At 43.3% G+C, this 25,861-nt stretch overlaps 1 protein-coding gene and 1 long non-coding RNA gene across 3 annotated transcripts in view; one reads left to right on the forward strand and one right to left on the reverse strand.

Annotated features, from left to right (window-relative positions):
* LOC132453867 (uncharacterized) overlaps positions 1-25,861 on the forward strand; it is a 154,086-nt gene that overhangs the window by 2,512 nt on the left and 125,713 nt on the right. The window lies entirely within an intron of this gene.
* LOC132453854 (uncharacterized) overlaps positions 4,972-25,861 on the reverse strand; it is a 54,861-nt gene continuing 33,971 nt past the window's right edge. Inside the window, exons 1-5 of one of the 2 annotated variants that reach the window (XM_060046889.1) lie at positions 7,066-7,430; positions 6,488-6,859; positions 5,837-5,965; positions 5,645-5,709; positions 4,972-5,227 (exon numbers count right to left, since the gene is read on the reverse strand). In XM_060046889.1, the coding sequence (XP_059902872.1) occupies positions 5,105-5,227; positions 5,645-5,709; positions 5,837-5,965; positions 6,488-6,859; positions 7,066-7,153 (777 nt within the window). In that variant the 5' untranslated portion in view covers positions 7,154-7,430 and the 3' untranslated portion in view covers positions 4,972-5,104. Of the gene's footprint in view, positions 5,228-5,644; positions 5,710-5,836; positions 5,966-6,487; positions 6,860-7,065; positions 7,431-25,861 lie in introns of those variants that run through there. The other variant, XM_060046890.1, reaches the window with a different exon arrangement.

Below are 25,861 nucleotides of genomic sequence, written 5' to 3' on the forward strand. Positions count from 1 at the left end.
GAACGTAAATTTACAAATCATGATACTCATAAATCCCCGGCTTAGCGCCGCGGTGTTGGAGTTTACCCCGGTAGACGAGAGGGTCGCCTCCCTGCGCCTAAGGGTTGTAGGGGGGAAAACTCTGACTGTTGTTTGTGCGTATGCACCAAACAGCAGTTCAGAGTACTCGGTTTTCTTGGAGACCCTGAATGGAGTCCTGTATGGGGCTCCAGTAGGGGACTCCCTAGTTCTGCTGGGAGACTTCAACGCCCACGTGGGCAACGATGGAGACACCTGGAGAGGCGTGGTGGGGAGTAACGGCCTCCCTGATCTAAACCCGAGCGGTCGTTTGTTATTGGACTTCTGTGCTAGTCATGGATTATCCATAACGAACACCATGTTCGAACATAAGGGTGCTCATAAGTGTACCTGGTACCAGAGTACCCTAGGCCGAAGATTGATGATCGATTTCGTGATCGTGTCATCTGATCTGAGGCTGCATGTTTTGGACACTCGGGTTAAGAGAGGGGCGGAACTGTCAACCGACCACCATCTGGTGGTGAGTTGGATCAGGGAATGGGGGAAATTTCCGGATAGACCTGGTGAGCCCAAACGAGTAGTGCGGGTGAATTGGGAACGTCTGGAGGAGGCCCCCGTCCTAGTTATCTTCAACTCACACCTCCGGCTGAGTTTTTCTGGCATTCCTGTGGAGGTTGGGGGCATTGAGCCGGAGTGGACGGTGTTCAAAGCATCCATTGCTGAAGCTGCGGTGGCTAGCTGTGGCCTCAGGGTCTTAGGCTCCTCAAGGGGCGGTAACCCTCGGACACCGTGGTGGACACCGGTGGTCAGGGAAGCCGTCCGATTGAAGAAGGAGGCCTTCCGGGATATGATATCCTGGAGGACTCCTGACTCGGTTGCAGGGTACCGACATGCTCGAAGGGCTGCAGCTGCTGCCGTGTCGGAGGCTAAGCAGCGGGTGTGGGAGAAGTTCGGAGAAGCCATGGAGAAGGACTTTCGGTCGGCACCAAAGTGTTTCTGGAAGACTATCCGGCACCTCAGGAGGGGGAAACGGGGAACCATCCAAGCTGTGTACAGTAAGGATGGGACTCAGTTGACCTCAACTGAGGAGGTCGTCGGACGTTGGAAGGAACACTTTGAGGAACTCCTGAATCCGAATAACACGCCCTCTATGTTGGAGGCAGAGCTCGAGGTTGATGGTGTTTTGTCGTCAATTTCCCTGGTGGAGGTCACTGAGGTAGTCAAACATCTCCTCAGTGGCAAAGCCCCAGGGATTGATGAGATCCAGCCAGAAATGCTTAAGGCTCTGGGTGTTGAGGGGCTGTCATGGTTGACACGCCTATTCAACATTGCGTGGGAGTCGGGTACATTGCCAAAGGAGTGGCAAACCGGGGTGGTGGTTCCCCTGTTCAAAAAGGGGGACCAGAGAGTGTGTGCCAATTACCGGGGTATCACACTTCTCAGCCTCCCTGGTAAAGTCTACTCCAAGGTGCTGGAAAGGAGGTTTTGGCCGATCGTCGAACCTCAGATTGAAGAGGAACAATGCAGTTTTCGCCCCGGACGTGGAACTACGGACCAGTTCTTCACTCTTGCAAGGATCCTGGAGGGGACCTGGGAGTATGCCCATCCGGTCTACATGTGTTTTGTGGATCTGGAGAAGGCGTATGACCGGGTCCCCCGGGAGAAACTGTGGGAGGTGCTGCGGGACTATGGGGTAAGGGGGTCTCTCCTCAGGGCCATCCAATCTCTGTACTCCCAAAGCGAGAGCTGTGTTCGCGTCCTCGGCAGCCAGTCAGTTTCGTTCTCAGTGGGTGTTGGTCTCCGCCAGGGCTGCGCCTTGTAGCCTATCTTGTTTGTGATATACATGGACAGGATATCGAGGTGTAATCGTGGTGGGGAGGGGTTGCAGTTCGGTGGTCTGAGGATCTCGTCACTGCTTTTTGCAGATGATGTGGTCCTCATTGGATCATCTGCCTGTGACCTTCAGCACTCACTGGATCGGCTGGCGGCCGAGTGTGAAGCGGCTGGGATGAGGATCAGCACCGCTAAATCTGAGGCCATGACTCTTAGCAGGAAACCGATGGATTGCTTACACCGGGTAGGAAATTAGTCCTTAGCCCAGGTGAAGGAGTTCAAGTACCTCTGGGTCTTGTTCGCGAGTGAGGGTACTATGGAGCATGAGATTGGCCGGAGAATCGGAGCAGCGGGGGCGGTATTGCGTTCACTTTACCGCACCATTGTAACGAAAAGAGAGCTGAGCCGCAAGGCAAAGCTCTCGATCTACCGGTCGATCTTCGTTCCTATCCTCACCTATGGTCATGAGGGCTGGGTGATGACCGAAAGGACGAGATCGCGGGTACAAGCGGCCGAGATGAGTTTTCTCAGAGGGATGGCTGGCGTCTCCCTTAGGGATAGGGTGAGAAGCTCAGCCATCCGTGAGGAACTCGGATTAGAGCCGCTGCTCCTTTACTTAGAAAAGAGTCTGCTGAGGTGGTTCGGGCATCTGGTAAGGATGCCCACTGGGCGCCTCCCTTGGGAGGTGTTTCAGGCACGTCCAGTGGGGAGGAGACCTCGGGGAAGACCCAGGACTAGGTGGAGAGATTATATCTCAACACTGGCCTGGGAACGCCTCGGGATCCCCCTGTCAGAGCTGGTCAATGTGGCCCGGGAAAGGGAAGTCTGGGGCCCCCTGCTTGAGCTGCTCCCCCCCGCGACCCGACCCCGGATAAGCGGATGACGATGAGGATGAGGATGAGGATGCATTATTTATTGTTTGTATTAGGTCAAATAAACCTCCACCGATTAACCTGAGTGGAGCCCTTGCAAATGTCGTTACTAGGCAGAACCGGAAGTCTTTGATTTGTTTATTCAATGTGTTATTTTAGTCTCCATGGCAAAAGCTAATATTAGATTAGAACGAATGTGACCAAATTAAAATAAACATTTCATGACACCACACTCTATATATACCACCATATATGTACGCATAACCGGAAAAAAAAAATGGAGTGAACATGCTTAACTGATGAGAAGTAGACAGGAAAACCACAACAGCATCCTGTAGCTGAGAAACCAACCCGGTATCACGCGATTTCGTGCTCATGCGCACAAACGTTAATCCGTACGCATCGTGTCCCAGATCACGATTGTCCGACTTTTTTAGTGCTGCAGAGAACGAAATGTAAACCAATGCCTTCTGAATTGGAGCGTTATCCGACAATTAACGTCGTTTTTGAGGTGGTCTGCTTACAAATCAGAAATGTTGACATATATATAGCTAGATAATAATATATACAGATATATAACTAGAGGGTGCACTGTACTATCTGCGCTCACCCTTTCTGAAGCTTCTCTCTCTCTCGCTCTCTCTCTACGTCCCTCCCTTTCTCTCTTTCTCTCTCTCGTTTCGTTTTGTGGAGCACGTCAATTGTCGGAGAACGCTCCCATTCAGAATGCATTGGTTTACATTTTGTTCTGTGTAGCGCTAAAAAAGTCGGAGAATCGTAATCGGGGACACAATTCAATAGATTAATAACGTTTGTGCGCATGAGCACGAAATCGCGTGATACCGGGTTGGAAAAACACAACACTTGCTGCTGTCTATTCAGCCACTGATTTAGCAGACCTCTTGTATTTTACAACAGCCCTCATGAATAACCTTCATATTGCTAAATATATTTTGGCATTTTTCTCTGCCTTTTTATGTATTTTTTGTGATTATATTGCCACACACTTGTTCATCATTGAAAACTAAAGATGTCAACATGAATCCAAATATTGTTCCAGCAGCAAAGGAAATAGGCTTAATTCACCAACCAAAAAAAATACATTTCTCCACTTGGACCCTATTTTTTTTTTTAGAATTTTAGGTCGAAGAGAAAATAATTGAAAATATGTCCAGTATTGAGCAAGAAGCTTCAGCTGTATCTGCGAGTAGGGCCCCAAAGCTAATCTTTGGGGCAACAGCGCCCCTCAATTCATGTTCTCTTAAAGGGCTTCTTTTTGCCACTGACTGACTGCTACACATGGCTGACAACATTATGGAAAGGAACCCTACAGAGAGATAAAACATTTTTCTTTACCTTTCAATTCATCCGGTCTGTTATTTTTTGTATCGCTCATGGAGATCTCTGAAATCTTGTTGTTGCTGGGAATTTTCCAATTGTCATTACATCTCAACTCTCGTTCAACCAAATCTTTTAGATAACACTAATCTACAATTTCTGTAGTCCAACACAACCATCTCTCTCCAGCTCTCACTCACGGATCCACTGTTCACTTTTTGCAATAACAGAACTCTTAATAAGCTAGATTTAGGTTTAAATAAGACGTGATTTTACACAATAACAAACAGTTCAGGGCGAACGGTAAAGAAAACCATTTTAATTCTCAATAAAGATCCTCTCCACTGTGTTCGAAAATAGTAGATTCCCCATTTTTCCGGTTTACCTTCTCGCTCAATACTGGACCATCAAATATTGTTGTTTGTATTAGTCCCTTAGAACCGTACAGGTTGAAGAAATCCCATTGTTTCCTTTAACACTATATTTATAGATTTAATAATTTTTGAATGAAGACTGATTAACTGTAATGATTAACTGTATTACTATAATAAATAATGCTAATTAATGGTCAATAAATGGAGCCTTTTTGTAAAATGTTAAAGGGATTTTTGTTATAATGATGTGTTCTTGGGATGTTTAAGAGGCTGCCAGCATCCTACTTGTAAGACAAGGAGTAGAGACTGCCAAGCAAAAATGACAACCCACGCAGAATAGCTTTAGCTAGCTCCAGATCATAACCTGATACAACAGAGTCCTTTGTACATTTCTGTTCACTCCATCTTACTTCGTAGTAAACAATGAACAACAGACAATATCTGATAATGTAGTGAATAAACATAGCCAAAAATGCATTATTGGATTTATAATATGGAAACAGTACATGGTATTTAAAACATACTTCCCAACAAGCTTTACTATATCACATGCATTTTATTGAGAGTGAATCTGAAAATGATATAGTCTACCTCCTCTAGAAAGCACAAAGTTGAAGCCATATTGAAGAATTAGAGCCCTTGTATTTGTATTAAAAGACTTGGTCATGGTCACATCCTCTTAGTATTGATGGCTGAGTAGGTGCTGAACTCTGAGGGTTGGACTCTCTTCTTTTTAGGTCTCTGAGAACGTAGAGGGATATCCAGTGTAGCGTAACACAGGCCATCCTCATCCTGAGAGAGACAGATACATCTATTAATATTACTATTACATCATTATCTCTGCAGAACCATTGCATCATCAAAAAAATTACACTTTGGGTTACCATAACATCATCAACATAATAGTTGGTTTCCCGTCTCAAATCAAACTATTGAACACTGCTTAAGTGTGCCTCCCTTGTTACACTCTGATGAGGCGACTCTACAGGAAGCAGCTACTCTTGACTCTTAAAGAATCACATGAAGCTCTTCTGAATGTTCTTCTCTCACTGCGTCTTATAACACCTGACTATCACTGAACATTGGGTCCATTGTTGTTCATTCGGCCTTCAGTCAACATCTTTGTCCAGCGCTTCACTAAAGCATGTAAATGTAATCCATACATTGGATCTACCATTACATCAGAAATGTATATGAACTATACGTTACCTGGTTCCTGATAGGTGTTACATCAATACTGCTGGGTGGTCCCTGAGCAACGTGGAGGTCTTCATCTTAAAGAAACACAGTCAATATTACATCACAAAACCAGCGCAGGGAGACAGTTACTGCTCATACAGAAAACAATATCTAGCGTAGGTGTTCTCAAGATACAGAAGATGACAGTTAACAGAGGTATACCTTTCCTTCTGCAACAGAGGTAAACAACCGAGGATGAGAGGAGGGAGAGGAGAAGAGCAGAGGAGGAACATAGGATGACCAGCAGCCTCCAGCAATCTCCACAGTCTTCACATGCATCTAGAGGCTTAACTAAAATTTGTAAAAAATAATAATATAGATAACTATATTTAGTTATTTATGACCACATGCAGCAATACAAAATATTACTTTGTAAAAGGGTAAAAACGATATATCATATATATATATTATATGTATATCTATATATAAAAATATTATAATAATATCTATAATAATAATATATACTGCATGTTGTCAGAAATCGTCCATTGTCATAGAAAAATAATAAATCAACTAATCAATGATACATATTTAATGGATCGATCATCTCTACCCTGTACAATAAACTGATAACAAGTTATACATAAAACAATACGTACCAATATCCTGCACTTTTATCTGGAGATAAAAGCTCAGGGTTTGTATAGACTGTAACGGTAAGGGTAAATCTTTTATCTAGTTAGTGGCACAAATATCTACAATGAGAATATCGACCCATCTTGAGAAGATTTTGACCTGATTTCCTTATATTAATGGAGCATTTTTTGTACTTACATTTTCTAATGGCTACACACATCTACAGAGTCAACTTACCAAATGAAATCATTGTGGTCACATTTCCATATCTGTGGATCGCTTTTCGAACAATCTTGTCTCCATCCTTCACAATAATTTTTTCAGCTCCACAGTAGTAGAGACCAAGGTGAGAATCACTGATGTTCCTAATCAGTAAATTGTATGATTTTGAAGAATTGTTCCACATCACATTCAGATCCTTGGATGAATTGGAGTCTTTTTTCTCCTTTAATTCCTCCCACCTCAGAATACGAGTGGGCTGATTCTCATGAGAACAGTTCCTGTACCACACAATATTTTCACCAGTTGATTGTTTATAGTCACAGCTTAGAGTAACGTTGTCTCCTGGATTCACGGTCAACTCCGCTGTGTAAGAGGACACAACAGCACCTTGAATTAAAAATATAAAAGAGTCAGAATGAAGAAATAAGAAGCAACATGGACACTATCGAATGATGTGTGTTCAAATACATAAGTAATAATATAGAAATCCATCATTAAAAGTTTTTGTTGAACAAGATATTAGGCCTACTGTACAACACATACAACTTGTGTATTATTGAATATTAAATAAATATTGGCGATTAATATTTTACCCCAGACGATGGGTAGAAAGACATACATCCAGCTCATGGTGATGATCCGTTGAGTAGAGGACATTTGAAACATTTTTGTGACGTGCATTTGACCGACAGGCGGAAAGATGAAAACAACTTGTGATTGGCTGGCCTTGTGGAAAATGTTGAGGTTATTTATATCAGCGTGTCAGGTGAGGTTTGTCTGTTAGAACATCAAAAACATTTTCATGGGCTGAGGTGACCTGAATTTCCTTATCTTTCAAGATTAGATTACAATAAATGTTCATTAATATAATAGTTTCCATACTCCAAAATCGTAGTTATAGCAATTAAACTGAGTAAAACTTTCTTAATAACTTCATATACCCACCAATAATACAGAAATATTATGTTAGCTTTTACTCAATATTATTCAATTTAATTAAATCTTTAATCCAAACAGTTTTACAACCATATGTTTTCATATGTTCTTAGCATGGCTGGCACCAGAGGGAATGAAACCCCTACCCTATGGCAATTTGGCAAGCTGTGACCTAAATATTGTCCTGGAACACAAATCACTGGCTGATCGATTGCAGTAAACCCTGGATCTTGTCATGAAGCTATTGAATAAGCAAAGGCTTTTGTACTTTCACAGAAACCCCTTGTGCAGGGTTCGTTTGATCTCTTTCTCATCTCCCCCATCCTGTTCAACATAGTGTGTGCATGGACTTTACATTTAGTCTGTTGTTGTTCATGAGGTTATGTGCATCGACATGCCTTTGTGCGTATGCATGTGTGGGGTTTCCTGTGTGTGTGTATGTTTTCATGGTGTTATTTTCTTTTGCCTGTGTCTATATGTAGCATTGCAGGTTGGACTGTGTGCAGAAACCATAACTGTTTTCGGAGTCGTCTGTCGAAGCAGGAAAAAACAAACAAAACACTGTTCTTCCTGCCTGATAGTCTTTCTTCTCACATCTTCGAAGCATTGGACTAGGCAGACACCAATCCCAGACCAAGCTAGATTGGTCTGGGATTGGGTAGATTTAAGTATTCAAAGAGATGTTGGTAACACTTTATATTAAGGTACACATATTCACCATTAACTAGGTGCTTATTAATATGCCTATTAGTAACATACTGGCCCTTTATTAGTAATTATTAGACACATATTAATACCTTCTTCTGTATAACCTTATTTTACCCTTACTACTCCATTAAGGCAAGGCAACTTTATTTATATAGCACTTTTCATACACAAGGCAGACTCAGAGTGCTTCACATATACACATTGTCACACAATAAAATACAATTATAGATAAGTAAAAGAAAACATACGCAAAGAGATGAGTAAAATAGAAAGTTAAAAAGGCATTTTAGTATTAAAATAAAATAGAAAATAAAGGCAAAGTTAAAAAAGCTGTTTTCTTGGTTTGGCACGCACTTTTCTCTACACAGCGCCCCCTACAGCTTCGTAGTAGATATTTTACAACACTGTCGTAACAACTCGTTGACGACCCTTCCCCATGCACTTCTACGCGAGCCATGTGTGCATTTGTTTTCAAAGATGCCGGCGAATGCGTGTAGCCATGTCCGAAGTAGATGTTCATAAAGTGTAGACAAGGTTATACATTTTTAAAATGGTGTATTTGGGACTTCCGGCTTGGCGAAACGAGATGTAGGTCGCGTCGTCTTGAGCTCCTGCAGATTTATTTATTTTTTCAATTTCAAGGCACTTTTCTCACCCCCACTACGGTCCAGCAGCTTAAGTGAACTTTTATTTACACATTTGGTTCATTTTCTAGTACTTTCATGTCGTCTAAGGAGAAAAAAGGGAAGAACAGTATTACGCCTCACCTGCGGCCTGTTGCGCGCCCTCGGTCCCCGACCCCTCCTGAATCTCCTCCCCCGCGGAGTCTACCGCCGGAAACTATGGACGTGACCTCGATCAGAAATGAGCTTTTGTCTGCTCTTCGTCTCGATGTCGCGGCAATGTTTAAAGCTGAGCTCCGGGAAGCCTTGGCTGAGACCCAGGGGCGGATCTAGCCATTTTGGGGCCCTAGGCAAAATATAGACATGGGACCCTCATTTTTGAAACACGTACACAAAACAAATAACCATCCCAATACTCTTAGAATCGCAATAAACCCATAGTGCACTGCCACTCAACTCTCCACAGTAAAATCAGTTTCAGATTTCTCCAGCCTTTGCCAAAATTACATGTTTATTACTCAAACGAGAGAGAGAGAGAGAGAGAGAGAGAGAGAGAGAGAGAGAGAGAGAGAGAGAGAGAGAGAGAGAGAGATTAGAATTTCCATTCTCTGCCAGAGATACAAAATGATCTTGCACTTAACAGAACTAAAATACAAAATGGATATGAGTCTATGAAAACCACCATTTACATTTAAACAGGACCAATGAAAAGATTTTGTGTGTGGACAGGAATAACAGTGGCTGTGTGTGTGAGTGAGAGACAGGCAAAGCAGTGGTTCAGTGTGAGTGAGTGAGTGAGTGACAGGAGAGAGAGAGAGAGAGAGAGAGAGAGAGAGAGAGAGAGAGAGAGAGAGAGAGAGAGAGAGAGAGAGAGAGAGAGAGAGAGGGGGGGGGGGGGGGGGGGGTGTTTAGGTGTGCAAGTGGTTAAGTTCTCCATCTTCAAATGTCCATTTTCCCTGTTGCCTTCACCATTTCATGTGAGTAAAACAGTGTGTGTGTGTGTGTGTGTGTGTGTGTGTGTGTGTGTGTGTGTGTGTGTGTGTGTGTGTGTGTGTGTGTGTGTGTGTGAGTGAGTGAGTGAGTGAGAGAGAGAGTATGTGAGTGAGTGACTGTCTGAGTGGCAAAGCTCTGTGTGTGTGTGTGTGTGTGTGTGTGTGTGTGTGTGTGTGTGTGTGTGTGTGTGTGTGTGTGTGTGTGTGTGTGTGTGTGTGTGTGTGAGACAGAAAGCATTTGTAAACACAAAGTCCTACTGTTGTCGTCTTCTCAAAAGTCTTCATATCAGAGAAAAGTGGTGAGCAGCAGTATAGAACCCCAACAGCAGAGCCTGTCGCAAGTTCAGCAGCGGCTGCTATGGCAGCAGCAGGTGTAAAAAATGAAGTCAATTTCGGCAGTGTATCTGCAATTCTTTTCTTCTCAGCTTTTTGTTTTCGTTTAGCACAACCACTATCATAATTCCGCCGCTTCATTTTCACCGAGTCGCATCCCTCTGCTTTGGTTTGAAGTACGTTATTTCGCGCTGCGAGCGTTACTACGTAATCATATTCTGGACTAGTCCAATGCACAATGGAGGGGGGCATGTGTGCTGGAAAATTATTATTTAGGCATTAGTTTGGCGTTATGTTGATATTTTAGTTATTTTTTTCTACTAGAAATGTGTTGTTGTTTTTTTACTTTGCATAAGTAATGGCTGGGGGGGTCAGATTTGGGGGCCCCTAATAAAGACAGATTTGGTTGGGGCCCTAGGCACTTGCCTAGGTTTGCCTAATGGAAGATCCGCTTCTGCTGAGACCCTCAGTTCAATTAAAACCGAGCTGCTAGCCTTTAAAACTGAGCTTTCCTCCAATCTGTCCGCTGTCCGGCAGGACGTTGCTAGCTTGAAGAGCACCGTATCTGAAGTCGAGCTGTCCCTCTCTACATGCACTGATGACATCGTGGCCCTCAGGGCTAAAGTGGAGCACTTGACACAGGAGGCGGCTAAGATGGAGGATAAGTGTGATGACTTAGAGTCCCGATCGCGCCGCCAGAACATCCGTATCATCGGTATCCCGGAGGACGACCCTAACTCGGCATCAGCGGCTAACGTTTCCAAGCTATTGATGGAGGCTTTCTCACTCGTGAAGGAGCCGCTGATCGACAGATCACATCGCGCTCTGGCGCCAAAGCCCGCACCGGGCAACCGCCCCTGCACCATTGTCGCAAGGCTGCACTACTATAATGACTGCAACGAGATCCTCAGAAAGGCGAGAGAGTTACAACGGATTACTCTGCGCAACATGTCCATCTCTGTGTTCCCGGACTATACCCCCAAGACGGCCCGGGCTCGCGCAGCCTTCACCGAGGTTCGGCACCTCCTACGAGGCATCGATGGAGTCAGGTTTGGCATCCTCTTTCCTGCATGACTTCGTATCACCTATGCAGGTGTACAGCGCGACTTCACTTCCCCAGAGGAGGCTAAGACATTTATTAAAACACTGAATAAATAGAGTCCCGTATCGTGCTGTCCTTTGCTCCGGTCCTCCTTTTCCAGTTCTGGTGAGTTGTAAAATTACTTTTTCCCTGTAACTATTTTAAGCCTCCAGCTGTCACCTAATATTTTTGTTTATATTAGACGACTTTGATATTTGTCCAACTCCACTTATGGACAATTAAGTACGTTTGGTGACTTTTCTAGCTGTACTGTTTATATATATATATATATATATATATTTTTTTTTTTTATATTTTTGTATCTGTTTGAAGTTGATAGCCTACTTAGGTTTGTGTCCCAATATGTTCTCCCTAAAAAGGAATTGTATATAATCCACATGCCACTACCCTTATTATTTTTATTGTATTCTTTTCCATCACAGAAACTGGTGGGTGGGTGTAAATGCATGTATAAACGTTTCCTAGATGTATAGTCTGTGGGAACATGCATATTATTTTATTTTTGTACAATCTAATTTTAAGTTCTGCTGTGCCAATGCACCATAGTTATTTCAAGTGCCTTATGTTTAATATTCAATGTTTAGAGTTAATGCTCTGCAGAGTTCTATCTGTTAGTTCTAGCTTATAAGTCGAAAGCTTCATTTTGAAGATGGCTCCTGTCGGAGTCTGCACTGCTGCTCCCATCGTTTGGGGATGGGTTCAATTGATGTGCGCGGGGGGGAGGGGGGGTTGTTTTTGGTGTTTTGTCTCTGTATCATTACTTGTGTTTTTTTTTTGTTGTTGTTTTTTTGTTTTTGTTTTTTGCCCTGGGGGATCTCCTCTTTTCATCTACCTTCTCCATTCCTGATAAAATGCACAAATACACAAATAATTCCTGTTCTAAATATTTCACATTATCACGTGGTACTAGACAGGGCTGTCCCCTCTCCCCATTACTTTTCGCTTTGGCCATAGAGCCCCTCTCCATTGCTTTAAGATCTCTCCCCCACTTTCACGGCATTCCTCGTTCTGGCATTGACTTAAAATTGTCTCTCTATGCTGATGACCTTCTTTTGTATATATCGGACCCCCTGACTACTATTCCGCCAATTTTATCACTACTGGAGAGATTTGGCTCTTTCTCAGGTTATAAAGTTAATCTACTTAAAAGTGAATGCTATCCTATAAACACCCTAGCTTTACAACTCCAACAGTCCGATATTCCTTTTAAGCTCAGCCCCTCTGGGTTTAAATATTTAGGGATTAATGTGACCCGCACCTTGCCTTCTCTCTATTCTGCCAATTATGTCCCTTTGGTTACCCAGCTTGGACTAGATTTGAAGCGGTGGAATTCTCTTCCTCTGTCATTGATAGGTAGGATTAATGTGGTAAAAATGAATGTCTTGCCAAGATTTCTTTTTCTTTTTCAGTGCACTCCTTTATTTTTGCCTAAAAAGTTTTTTAAGTCATTGGATGAGACTAATACTTCCTTCTTGTGGGATGGTAAGACTCCCAGGGTAAAAAAGTCTCTACTGCAAAAATTCACATCTGACGGTGGTCTTGCCTTACCAAATTTTCTTCTATATTATTGGTCAGCGCAAATACATAAATTAACTTATTGGCTTCATTCTCCCGATCTATTATGGTGTAAGCTTGAGACCCAGTCGTGTTTCTCCTCTACACTACCGGCTTTACTCACATCTGCATTGCCCATTAACCCTTCTAGTTTCACTAAGAATCCTATTGTGCTATCTACACTGAGGATTTGGTTCCAATTTAAGCGCCATTTTAAGTTTTCTTCTGCATCCACTCTGATACCCATAGTGAACAATCATCTATTTCCCCCATCTGTTGGGAATATCTCATACATTTTATGGCAAAACCGAGGCATTAAAATTTTTAGAGACCTTTATAAAGACGGCACTTTTGCTACTTTCTCAGACCTGTCTAAAGATTTTAATTTACCTACATCCCATTTATTTATGTACTTTCAAATTAGGCATTGTGCCTCTTCTCTTTTTTCATGTTATCCTTTGCTCTCTATTAACCAGCCATGGGAAGACCTTTTGACCTTAAAACCCCAACAGAAATCACTAATATCTAAGATTTATGACAAACTCATGGCTCTGGAAAATGATTCAGCTGTCAAAAGCAAAAGTGCTTGGGAGAGTGAACTTGGGATAAATCTGACGGATCAATGGTGGGATAAAGCTGTGCATAGTATACGCTCATCTTCTCCTTGTGCCAGGCTGCAGTTTATTCAGTTTAAAGTGTTACATAGAGTCCATTAAACCAAAGCTAGACTGTCTAAAATATATCCAAATGTTTTGGACCAATGTGACCGATGCCATGCCTCCTCATGTAACTTTAGTCATATGTTTTTTTACTGTCCCAGATTACTTAAATTTTGGACTGACTTTTTTGTGATTTTGTCGGGGGTTCTTGGGGTTCAAATAAGGCCAGACCCCTTGATTGCTATATTTGGGACCCCAACAGAACCTCCGTTGGGGTACGGCAACACGGGGCTCTTTGCAATCGGAGGTGCTAGCCTTCACTTCCCTTCTGGCACGACGCCGAATCTTGCTAATGTGGAAGTCTCCCAATCCCCCATCCATATCGGTCTGGCTCAAGGACGTTATGTTCTTTATTAGATTAGAAAAAATAACCTTGTCGGTTAAAGGCTGCTCCACTAAATTTACAAAAAAATGGAATTCTTTTATAACTTACTTTAACTCATTATCAGCCCTGCCCCAAGACTAATCCCCCTGCCCCCCTCCTTTTTTTTTTTCTCTCTCTCTCATTACTTTCTTTGAACTATTTATTTTGTGTTATAAATTTGATATTTTGATATTTGTATAATCTATGCTTATTTTCATTGTTAAAATTTGCAATGTATACTCATAAAAAAAATAAAAAAAAATAAAAAATTGTGTATTTGTATTGCAATAAACATCAATCCATCCTTTTTTATAGTTGACGGGGAGAATTTATATCCCAGATTATAATTGTTTTATTTTAGGTTGAACAGAATAATCAGTGTAAGAGTGTTGGCCAACATAATAATCTAAATAAACAAGAACCTGGATTCGGGGATTCAGCCTGTATCTGGGGGACGAGACATATTCCCTTTCTCCATCAAGCTGCGCAAGGGGAAGTCGCAACAACGAACAATCTAACAAAAACGTTAGGAAGCGTAGATGTTCGCCTGGAAGCGTAGATGTTGAAGGAAACCTTGTTCGCCCTCTTACGCCCCCGGGAAGATATTTACATACTTCTGATTGACTAATGAATTGATTCAGCTATTCCCTCAGAAGTCTGGGGTCAAAAGGAGCCGGCACCACGCCGCTTATGAGACAACAAAAGTTTATGTGTGTTTCTCTCATAACTTTTTGTCATTATTAAAGAGAGGCCTGATTCTCAGATATGCAGGTTGGATGGCTACGGTGTAGGTCTGGGAAGAACTTCAGGCCAAAATCTTGCAAGCGAGCCGCTGGGTGGGGTGAGGTGCAACGAGATGGAGCACTTGCTGAGTCATTTCCTGTAAGCCACAGGTTGAAGCGTATATGCGTCCTTTGAGACCCCCTTTGATATATAAGAGACCCCAAGGCTTACTTAAATGTTGTCGACTCAGTCACCTATTGCATCACTTCCTTTAGGGCTTCGGCCTCCTAATTGATCATTGTAGTATAATCAGGGCTCTACGCTAACTTTTTTTTTCAGGAGCACTCGTGCCCCTAAGTTAAAAAATTTAGGAGCACAGGAAAAAAAATGGGGGCACAATAGGTTTTTGTTTAGAACATTTATTAGCGTGCAGAAATTGCACACACCAACAGAACCCACTTACTAAAGCAAAATTAAGACAAATAAGTAGACAAGATTACATTCAGGCTACACAAAACAGCACCAATTTCGGCTTCCACCGTACCAGGGTTATTGGGCTGGGTGTGATTTAGATAGAAATCGGGCAGCGAGAATGCCTAGTGGACTCGATGTGTTTCACCACAGCATCACGTTTCAGATTAGGGTTCCCCGTTATAAACAGAGAGGAGCCTGCCATTGCCGATGGGGCTTCCTTACAAAATGTACAGAACATTTTCATGTTCTTAGCATCATAAACTAGCCACCCGAAATCCTTCAACCAGTCGGGGGTTGAATTTGTAGACTTTATCGTCTACCATACAGCATTAACTTTCTCCACACAGTCTATTCATAATATTGTAATGACCACGGAAGAGTATTGATTAGACAGCGATTTAGATACCTAATAAACCGTTGGAACACACAAGACTGGTAACCATAGCAACGTAGGTAAACAAACCCTGCTAAACCCTCCCGTAGCGCTCCCCGCGCTACGGCTATCCGGAGGAGCACAGAGCTTTTGGCCGTGATATTGTATATACAATACAATAATATTATATTATGTACTATTCTATATAGAGCTCGGGGAGTCGCAAACGGCAACAATCACTTTCTCCTCCATGCTGCGGTTCACCCCGGACTGCACTGCAGGGGACGGTTGGCCGGTTGAAAACTGATTGGCTGTTACGTAACGCACGTCACTCAGTGCCCACGCTGTTGAACGCTGATTGGCTGTCATCACGCGAATGTCGCGGCAAAGTTTAAATATTTCAATCCACCTGAAATCCACGTGAACGCGCTCGCCCGTGCCGGGCAAAAGTCTCGCGATGGAATAGCTGCTTTGTATGGAATCGTTTCGTCCCTTCGCGTTTGGTGTGAACGCACAGTATAGTGCGCTGTGGAGAAGTCACTCGCACGCGTGCTCCTGTTTTGTTTTTCTCGTTCGCACGCCGAAATATTCACTCGCAAATGCGAGTGAAATGGGCGCACTGTAGAGCCCTGAGTATAATTGAATGCCCTCTTTCATATATATGATACCTCCACCACTGGGACGTGGCAGCAATTCTCCAAATCCATATGGGGAGGGGGGGGGGGTGATGCTTGTGGACAGTAGGGTTGTACACTAGACATAAATAGGAAACAAACTCAGGAGAAGGAATGACCTCTCATAAATATTTATTCAATAAATTGTTTCAAATAACCCTGCCTCGTTAAATCAATGAGCTTGGTGTTTTGCTTTAAAAAATAGGTTATAGAAGAAGTCTAAGCTGCACAAAATAAAAACATCCAAGCTGCCTTTTAAGGATACCTTGGAATATCTGTCTATTTTTTAACCGTCGGACCCTAGTTTACGACAAAAGTTTACACACAATGGACGGCAGATCCTTTGCCGCGTGGTTTTTAGAACCATGTAAGGATTAGAGGGGGCGGTCGATAGCAACCACCATAGCAACCATGACGGTCAAGTGACTGGATGCAGCCCCGTTGAAAAAAATAGAATACCACTCTAAACACTAAGGAGATTAATGATATTTAAATTATTATGAACGTGAAGTATTTATTTGCATGGGTTTACATTTCGTTCTGTGTAGCATGGAAAAATCGGAGAAACACTCCCATTCAGAATGCATTGGTTTACATTTCGTTCTTTGGAGCACATATATTTTTATTTATTTATTTATTTTCAGTTTTTGAGGAGGTGCTTCAAAGATGCAAATTTTCTGCAATAATCCAAAATCCAATGGAAAAACCCGTTGGCTTTTTGTCAAGGGAAACCAGGGCGACGCTTACTTCCGGGTTGGCCAACATACGTCACCCCTCCACCACCATAGACATCAGATAGACGGAGCATCGAATGCTACCGCCTACTGGCGCTGACGAGACGCGGGGCCGCCATCTTGGAGTGGTCATCCGCTCCACTCAGTGTAATCCGTTTGGCTGGAGCAATGAACTGTCAGCGCATTTAATTAATCATACCTCACTGAATACCACTGATTTTCATGCGGTTTTTTGTCATACGTGTAGCTATGATAAAGGCCACATGGTTTGGCGTGTTTTATTATTCAATACTAATTATACCAATTGTACGGTAATGTTAAATCTTGCTTGTGTAAAGTAATCCCCCGATTCCTATTATGGATTGTCCGCCGATTTTTTGCAGGAATACGCTGAACAACAGCCCGGCATCCTGTTTCTGCTGCTGTTGCTGCTCCCGGTTGACCACTCCAAGATGGCGGCCGTATTTCTCGCGTCCCTGCAGCCAATGCTCCGTCTATCTATAAGATGTCTATGTCCACCACGCTATACTGTAAAAACACATGTTCAAGTTGAATGATAATGCATGAATTTATTCTTTATTCTGCCATAGAATTTATTTAAGGGGGCGGGGGGGGGGCATACAAGTATTTTGGCCATAGTGGATCCAGATCTGTTCCGGAGCATTTCAGCACCCCGGGCAACAGCGCAGGGTTGCCAGGTCCTGCAAAAAACGTCCTGCCCACATACCGTTCAAAATCCACCCAAAATGTCCTAGAAGCAGACCAAATAAAAAGGATATTCCATCTTGGCCAACGTTTTGAAAGTAATAATAATTGAGGGAATATCTGTTGTTGTTGTTTTAGCAGCGAAATGCATTGTGTGTGTGTGTGTGTGTGTGTGTGTGTGTGTGTGTGTGTGTGTGTGTGTGTGTGTGTGTGTGTGTGTGTGTGTGTGTGTGTGTGTGTGTGTGTGTGTGTGTGTGTGTGTGTGTGTGTGTGTGTGTAACCAAGCCCGAGCCCGTGCACGTTCTGTCCGAGCCCGGCCCGCCCCGACAGATTAACTGTAATTATGAGCCCGAGCTCGATTTCAACCCAACATTTTTTTTAATACATATGTAACTTTGTTCATATTTAGTCTACTCTGCTAAATATATATGCAAGGGATAATGCATAGAACGCCGGTCATTATCGGGAAAATAAGCCCCACCAGGGCGAACAGTAGGCTACACCGACGCGCAGCGAAGATGTCTTGCTTCGCCCTGAAGGGTCTTATTTTCGATATTGACCGGCGCGTTCTATACATTAGCCCGCTTATTACACGGCTACTGCCAAAACGAAAAAATAACTTCACATGCTGTGTCTTTTTTACAATTTATTCGTTACCAGCATTCGTAGTGTTGATCAGCAGAGGGGTTGACAAGTCACCGGACCCATGCAAGTGAACGGAGCGTTCCACGGCATTGAGAAGACCCGTGTAATAAAGAACTATAATATTTCTGTTTATGGGATAGATTTCTCCTCAGATTAGGCTAATAAACCAATGATAAAATAAAAATAAAAACGCTCGATCAAAGGCCCGGCCCGAGGATAGTGGTGGGAAATATCGGCCCGACCCGACCCGACCCGCGGGCTCGGGCTCGGGCAGAGAATCTAAACACTGACTGGAACTATTTAGCAGGTGTCTGTAGGCCTATATCAAGAGATAATACACACCCTGCAGCCAATCAGAATACGAGTATTCCCCCAGACTGTGGTATAAACAATATTATTCAGGAGTTATAATCAACCCCTACACATCAATATTAATGATAACCCATTATTATACGGTATGACTTCTAGATGTCACGTCCGCTCGCGACACTGGACTTGCGATGCATCGACGCGGACTTCCATTCACATAGCCAAAAACAAGACAATAGATATATGGCTAGATCAAAACATCAAGACATACAATTCTAAAAAGAACAGATGAAGCAGCTACCCTTTTTTCCTTCGCGGTTTGCCTGAGCAGCGCACCTGCATTTAATATATCCGTGTATTGTCACAATTTCTCAGAATCAAAGGTGAAAGTAGAAACGGCTGGCCTAAAGCTGTCATATTGTTCACAGACAAGTTTAAGTAGAAACGGGTGGCCAAAAGCAGTCATATTGTTAGTTATCACAGACAATTTTTAACAATAAATGTTCTGTACGGAGCTCCTTAAGGGACATTAGGGAGAACGCTCCCGGACAGAACGTTAGTTTGGAAGTCGTGCTTAGTGACACGACAAATACTCCCAATTGAAATACATGGGTTTGAAATTTGTGCTTTTTGACACGAAAATTTTGAAAATACGTGTCCCTGATCACGTTTCAATAGATTAAATAACGTGACAGTGTCACGTATTTTCGTGAGACCGGGTTGGGCCACACCAACCGCGTTAAGGCCTCCTGCGGCGCGGTGCGTATTTTACGTGTGTCAAAAGCACGCCCCTAGCACCAACAGGAGGCGGCGCGACGGCCGCGCTGCAGTATAAAATCAGGAAGTCACCTGTCAATCAACCGCAGCAAAGGGACGAAACGCAATGGGTGAGTAGCCTATTGCAGCCTGGTTTATTTATTTTCCATCTTTTTGGCTGAATAATTTGAAAAATGTATAATCTGCGAAGTGAAAGTATGTTTTCAAGCATCAGATCAACTTAGTTTGTAGGGCACTTTATCGTTTTATTTACTGTCATTTCTTATTTATTTTGCCATTATTCATCTACTGCATCAACAATCTCAATAACTGCAGGACCTTCTATTAAGCCTTTTTAGTATATAGTGCAGTCACCTTTTAAGGCCAATTGTTATTGTGTGTATTTATTGTATTGAGCTCCTGGATGGCTTTATTGATCCCCATTGGGACCAATACAGTATCTATCTATCCATCCATCTATATAGCCTTAACATAGCCACACATTTACATGTATGCAACCAGTAGTTATCCATTTTAATTGAGCAAGCTCTTTTACATTTTATTGAGTTTTTTTTATTTCAACAGAATAAATAACTGTTGCCAGACAGAGGGGGGCTGCCCTTCTTCTCCTGCGCTGTAGGCGGGCAAGGAGAAGACGCAGGGTTTGGGTGCACCCCATCAATGAACAGAGACAAGAACAGGGGGTATGCCACAATCTGGTCCAGGAGCTCTGTGCAGATCCTGAGAGGCACGCCAATATTTCAATTCGCCACTAAGTGTGCAATGGCAGAACCATATGGTGCAGCCTATATGATGACCTATAATCTAGTTATTATCCCTCTCTGGTATACTCTTTTGCATATATATATATATACTTTTTTTTTATCCCTCGGGATAAATACAGTGATGTTATTGCTGTGCTGGATTCAGTAGCCAGTGTATTTTATTTGAGTGCTCGAGACACTTAATGTTATTTTTCCTTAAATCCAGAGAGACAGTTAATACATGATCTGATACCAGAGAGACAGTTAATACATGACAATGCATTGTTGAGCTTTGCCTGTGTTTTCTTTTACTTATCTATGTCATTGTATGAGAATGTTTCTATGTGAAGCACTTTGAGTCTGCTTCATGTATTAAAAGTGCTATATGAATGAAGTTGCCTTGCCTTAAATAAAAATATATATATTACAAGTAATCTGGTTTCTACCTACATGGTGTGATTATATGTGACTTGATTTCGTCTATTTCCCATTATGGTTAATGGTTTGGGTACTTAGTCCACCAATGTTGATTTCTCACCTGAAGAGCCAATCTCCAGAGCTATGGCTCGCCAGGCAATGACCTTTTTGGAGTTGTCTTTGTAATGACGGGAACTTTGGTCATACAATTCAACATATTTTTCCACCTCGACGACCAGTCTCTCATCGTCCATTCTCGTAATTGTTTCTCACAAACGAAAGAGGGCGACATCCAGTGGTGAGGGGTAGATATGGAGGTGCCTACGGGACCCGGGATGTACAAACCAGCTTTTACAAAGCGCTTTTTCAGGGGACATTGGCTCGAAGAGTAGTTGGGCGGCGCGGCGCGGAACGCTGCCGCGCAGCTAGTCGGCGCCGGTATGGGCTAGTACACCCGGAATAATGGGGGCAGACTTTTTGACGCGCCGCTGCGGCGCCGGTGTGTGGAGGCCTTTATGGGGGCGGAGTTTTTGACGCGCCGCTGCGGCGCCGGTGTGTGGAGGCCTTTATGCTTTTCTAATCCCAGGACAGGGGCTACTGTCCTGTCTTGATGCTCCGTCAAGAGAGTACGGTAGCTCGAACAACTCTGACACCTAAATATTCCTATATCTAATCCCAAGCAGATTCAGTCTTTAAAGATGAACTGAACTGAAACTATCAACATCGATAACGTGTTAGTTATGACCATTATAAAAGAATGACGCTAAAAAAATATTACAAAAAATCAAAATATAGCTTTTTTTTGGCAAATAAAAAAAATTGTTTGTTGTATTACAGCGCTGACATTTTCGATGACGTCACAGGCATGGTAGGACTAGTTTGTTGCTGCAGGCACGCAAACGTCTTCCAGACTCCACGAAGGAAAATTAGGATTTTGATATGGCTGGTTACGCTTTTGAGCCTGTGAGGGACATGCCTATAGTGTCCGACTACCACCCGGTGGAGAGGGATACATTTCTGGCTCCAGCTCCACCTTCGGATCATGTGGGTACAAGTGACTGGTGTGTGTGTGCTGCCGGAGCATGGACACTGCAGTGGAATCAGTCTGCTGCCGACAGGTCACGATCAACCTTGACCATCTAATGGATGGATTAAGTTGTATTATCATGCATAGGGCATTTCGGATGCTGTGCGGCGAGAGAGAGGTGTTGAAAGTGGCCATGCTCTCTCTAAGGGACGTCTGAGCTGAGACGCTGGAGCGCCCCATTAATAGCAGGTTTCCAACACTTATATTTTATTAGGTACGAATTGGCGGCTAGGCTAGGCTAGGCAAGAAAAAAGGAACAGGATTCCGATCCCATCCTGTGCTGTCGCCTACATTAGGGATATTTTTTCCCCTCGGCCGAATACCAAGGATTATGCTTTGGATGCATAGCTGCTAAATAAATATATTTTAAACAATATATCAGACGCGTCATGTGCTCATTACATTACTCATTAGCATTCGAGGTGTTGATCAGCAGAGAAATAGTTGGCCAAAGATGTTGACGTCGTTATAACCTGGGCTATCGTACCATGCATCCCCTGAGACAGTGATGGGCTTCTCACTCACAGCACTCATGACACTCTCATTGTGGATAGCCCAGGCATTATTGCCCTCCGGAATGACGCAGGGTTTCAGTTATCCTACTGCCTCTCTGACATGGCTTCCAAACAAATGGTGTCACATACCTAGGAAAGGACTGCACTCATTCCCTGTCACAAACAAAGCAGCCGTAACAGTGATTTGATTTTGTGAAGGCCAGATGTAATTGTGACAATCCATCTCACCCCAAAACCACTTTTGGACAATGTAGGTGTCCTTCAAGGCATTTGCCACAACCTTTCCAGGGACACATGGAAAACAACATTAACAACAGCTTGAGATAGACCATGCTCTTTCTTTGAGCAATGTCATTTGTGTCTTCCTCCTCTAGCTCCTCTGCATCACTGGAACTGGCAAGGTCATCACAACAAAAGTCCTCATTGTGGATCTCAGATTTGCCGTCAAAGAAAACGTCATCTTCCACTGCACTGCAGCATTCCACCAATGAGGTTTCTTGACTTTGCGTGGGTGTTGAGGTTCTGGGGACAGATTTGTAGTCAGGGTGGCCAATGTTTTCCAAAGCAGAAATGGTCCTTGATGAGCATTGTAATGTTGGCCAGGTCATCAGTTAGTGTAGCCATGCTCCTGAACTGCTTTTTCTTTCCCTCATGTATGTTCTAGGTCTGTCTGGGTACCAACAGATACACTAGCTTCACAGATGTCCTGATCTTCCTCATCCCTCATCAATGTTTCACTGCCCACCGTAGACATGCAGGTCTGCTTGATCAATGGGGGGGAGGAGGAGAGAGAAATAGTTTGTAGAGAACTGGAAGATCAGTCTGTGCACTACACATTTACAACCCAATAAGCATTGTGCTGATGGAGAACTAACAATTATTTTCTTGTGGTTTATGTTTTCTAATGTATTGTGTATCGATTCATTCTGCCTCAAGATATTGCATACCATACAATTGTGTCTAAGATATGCATTCGATTTTATTTGCATGATGTAATGTACAGTCAATTGCTAATGGACCAATAGTGGCCGATAGGGTTATCAGAGGGAAATGAGGTGGGAAGTAGGAGGGCTGTAGCCTACCGTTGGGCACTCAACATTAATTGTATTCAAGAACATTATGCATTTTAGGAAATATAGTCTGCTTATCCATTTTGTGCATTTCAAGGAAATAGCACAAAATTGATAAGCAGACTATATTAAAGATGAACTGAGCTGAAATTTGAAGTTGAGTTGATATAACAGATGTTTTGCCTGCCTTCTCATTGGTACAATAGCTAAAAATGGCTGAACTTGCTAAAAGGGATAAAATTGTACGGTGAAAGTGTTGCAGGGCGCCGCCATGTTGGATTTCAACAATCAGCTAAGTCACTGGCATGCTAACCATCTCCTACTCTGTGGCTCTAGCAGCCATAGCAGGTAATGAGTCAGGCTCTGAGGCTCGCTGAAATGGCTACGGAAAAGCAAACAACCAGGTCTACAGGAGGATCATCTTATTGCATTGCCCCTGGCTGCAGTAATGAATTATATAGGGCCACGGCAGCTGGGGTAATCATACATTTCCACAGGCTACCTTTGAATAGGAAACCAGCCCTTAATTCATGGCTGGCAGCCATAAAACTGACTAACCCTCTGATAGCCCCTGTCTTGTCAATCTCCACAAGCTAGCTAGACCATAAAGTGTATAAACTATTACTCAGACAATATCACAGATCTATGTTTCCAAGCTGCTAATCAAACCACGGCGGGTCTGTAAACAGAAGTTCCACAAATGACCCTTTCTACTCTCCCTGATGTTCGCCGACTAGCCGATTGCGGATGCAGAGGGAGTTAAACTCGAACAAGTAGTTTCATAGTAAGATGTATCTGTGCAATATCCATCTGTGCAATATCCATCAACATCCACCAGAAAGTAAACCTCCAACATCCACCTAAAGTAAACGTGATACTCGTGAATCCGCCTCGCATCTATGCTCATCCGCGGGTTTATCTCCGAAAGAGCATATAACATGTCTTTCAGGTCCCGTCCCCCCGGAGCAGATGTTTTTGTGAAACCATGTCTTTTATAACCATGTTATTAGTCAGAACGCCTTGTTACTTCGTTGTTATTTATGGGGCGCTCCAGTGTCTCCGCTCGGATGTCCCTCAGAGAGAGCATGGCCTCTTCCAAAACCTCTCTCTCGCCGCACAGCATCCGAAATGCCCTATGCATGGTTTTGCAACCTAATCCCACGATTAGATGGTCAAGGTTGACCGGGACCTCTTGGCAGCAGACCGATTCAATGGCAGTGTCCATGCTCAGGCAGCACCCACAGGCACACCAGTTTTATGTTGTATAGGCTTCGCCTTTTGAGGCTTTCGCTATTGGGTTCTCCCTAGGCGCGAGCCGTAGCACTGAAGAATTTGTAATCCCCGCCCACCAATTGCGTGGGCCTCTATCACGTCCACAGTCCGGACATAAAAGCGGGCGCCGGCGGACGTTCTGCTCCCATTTTCTTCACAACGATCCTGTAGCATAATTAGATGTATATCATGGACTCCAAGACGATCCGCATCTGCACGACACAGGTTACATGTTGCTGTATGATGGCCATGAAGTGTGCGAGGGCTGCCTTGGGCATGAACATGCCGTCTTGCCGCTCTCGCCGCTCTGCCTGTGTCGGCATTGTAAGGCGCTGCCGGTGGGGCGACAGACAACGCAGAGCCGAAACTGCCGCCGTCATCACTGAAGGTGCTGACGACTTTACGGGCGGTTCTAAACAAATCATTAAATCCACCGCTACTGCAGACGCGCTGTCAAAATATCAGCTCGTCAGATTCAAATGCGCTCATGGCTGTTAAAGGGGATAGAAGCTGGCACTCTCATTGGTTTATTACACTTTACGCCCAAACCACACCTACGGGTAATTAGGCTACTTCAGACCAACCCTTTTTAGAGCCGGGCGCAAGGGTCGTTTTTCGTGCCGGTAAACTAGCGAAATCGCTGTAGAACCGCCCACAAAGCTACTAGGCACTTCTCACTTGCGTTTCAGGCTGTTAAAATAGGGCCACATCAGGCCCAGAATATCACCCTATTTCAACTTAAACCCTTGAGAAAAAGACCACTTCAATCTCCCTGAGGATGACTCAACGACGTTTGGGAAAACCGACCACAATGTCACCCTCATGGTGACAGTTGATCTGATTCAGATCCAACTAAGTGGGGGGAGTCCCCTAAGCTGTTCACCTTATCTTCTGGAGTAGCTGATGACACGAATAGTGAGCATGTATTGTATTTTACATGACTTGCATTATATATTGTTTGTATAAGTTCAATTAAACCTCCACTGATTAACCCGAGTGGGACACTTGCAGATGTCGTTGTGTGCTTGGCAGATAACCGCAAGTCTTTGAGTTGTTTATTCAGTGTGTTATTTTAGTCTCCATGGCACCACACTTTTCATGACACCACACTCTATATATACACCCGCATATATGTGCACCTAACCCAAAAAAATGTAAATGGAGTGAACATGCTAACAATAAACTGATGAGAAGTAGACAGGAAAACCACAACAGCATCCTGTAGCTGAAAAACACAACACTTGCTGCAGTCTATGCAGTCACTGAATTAGCAGAGCTCTTGTATTATACAACAGCCCCCACGAATAAACGTTATTTTGCTAAATATATTTTGGCAGTTTTCTTAGCCTTTTAATTTCTTTTAATGTGATCATATTGCCAGACACTTTTTCATCTTTGAAAACTAAAGATATGACAACATGAATGAAAAGATTGTTCCAGCAGCATAGGAGTTAGGCTTAACTCACCAACCCAAAAAAATATATTTCTCCACTTGGACCCTATTTTCTGATGATTTTAGGTCAAAGAGAAAATAATTGAA

This window comes from Gadus macrocephalus, chromosome 3 (assembly GCF_031168955.1).
Source record: "Gadus macrocephalus chromosome 3, ASM3116895v1".
Lineage (NCBI taxonomy): Eukaryota > Metazoa > Chordata > Actinopteri > Gadiformes > Gadidae > Gadus > Gadus macrocephalus.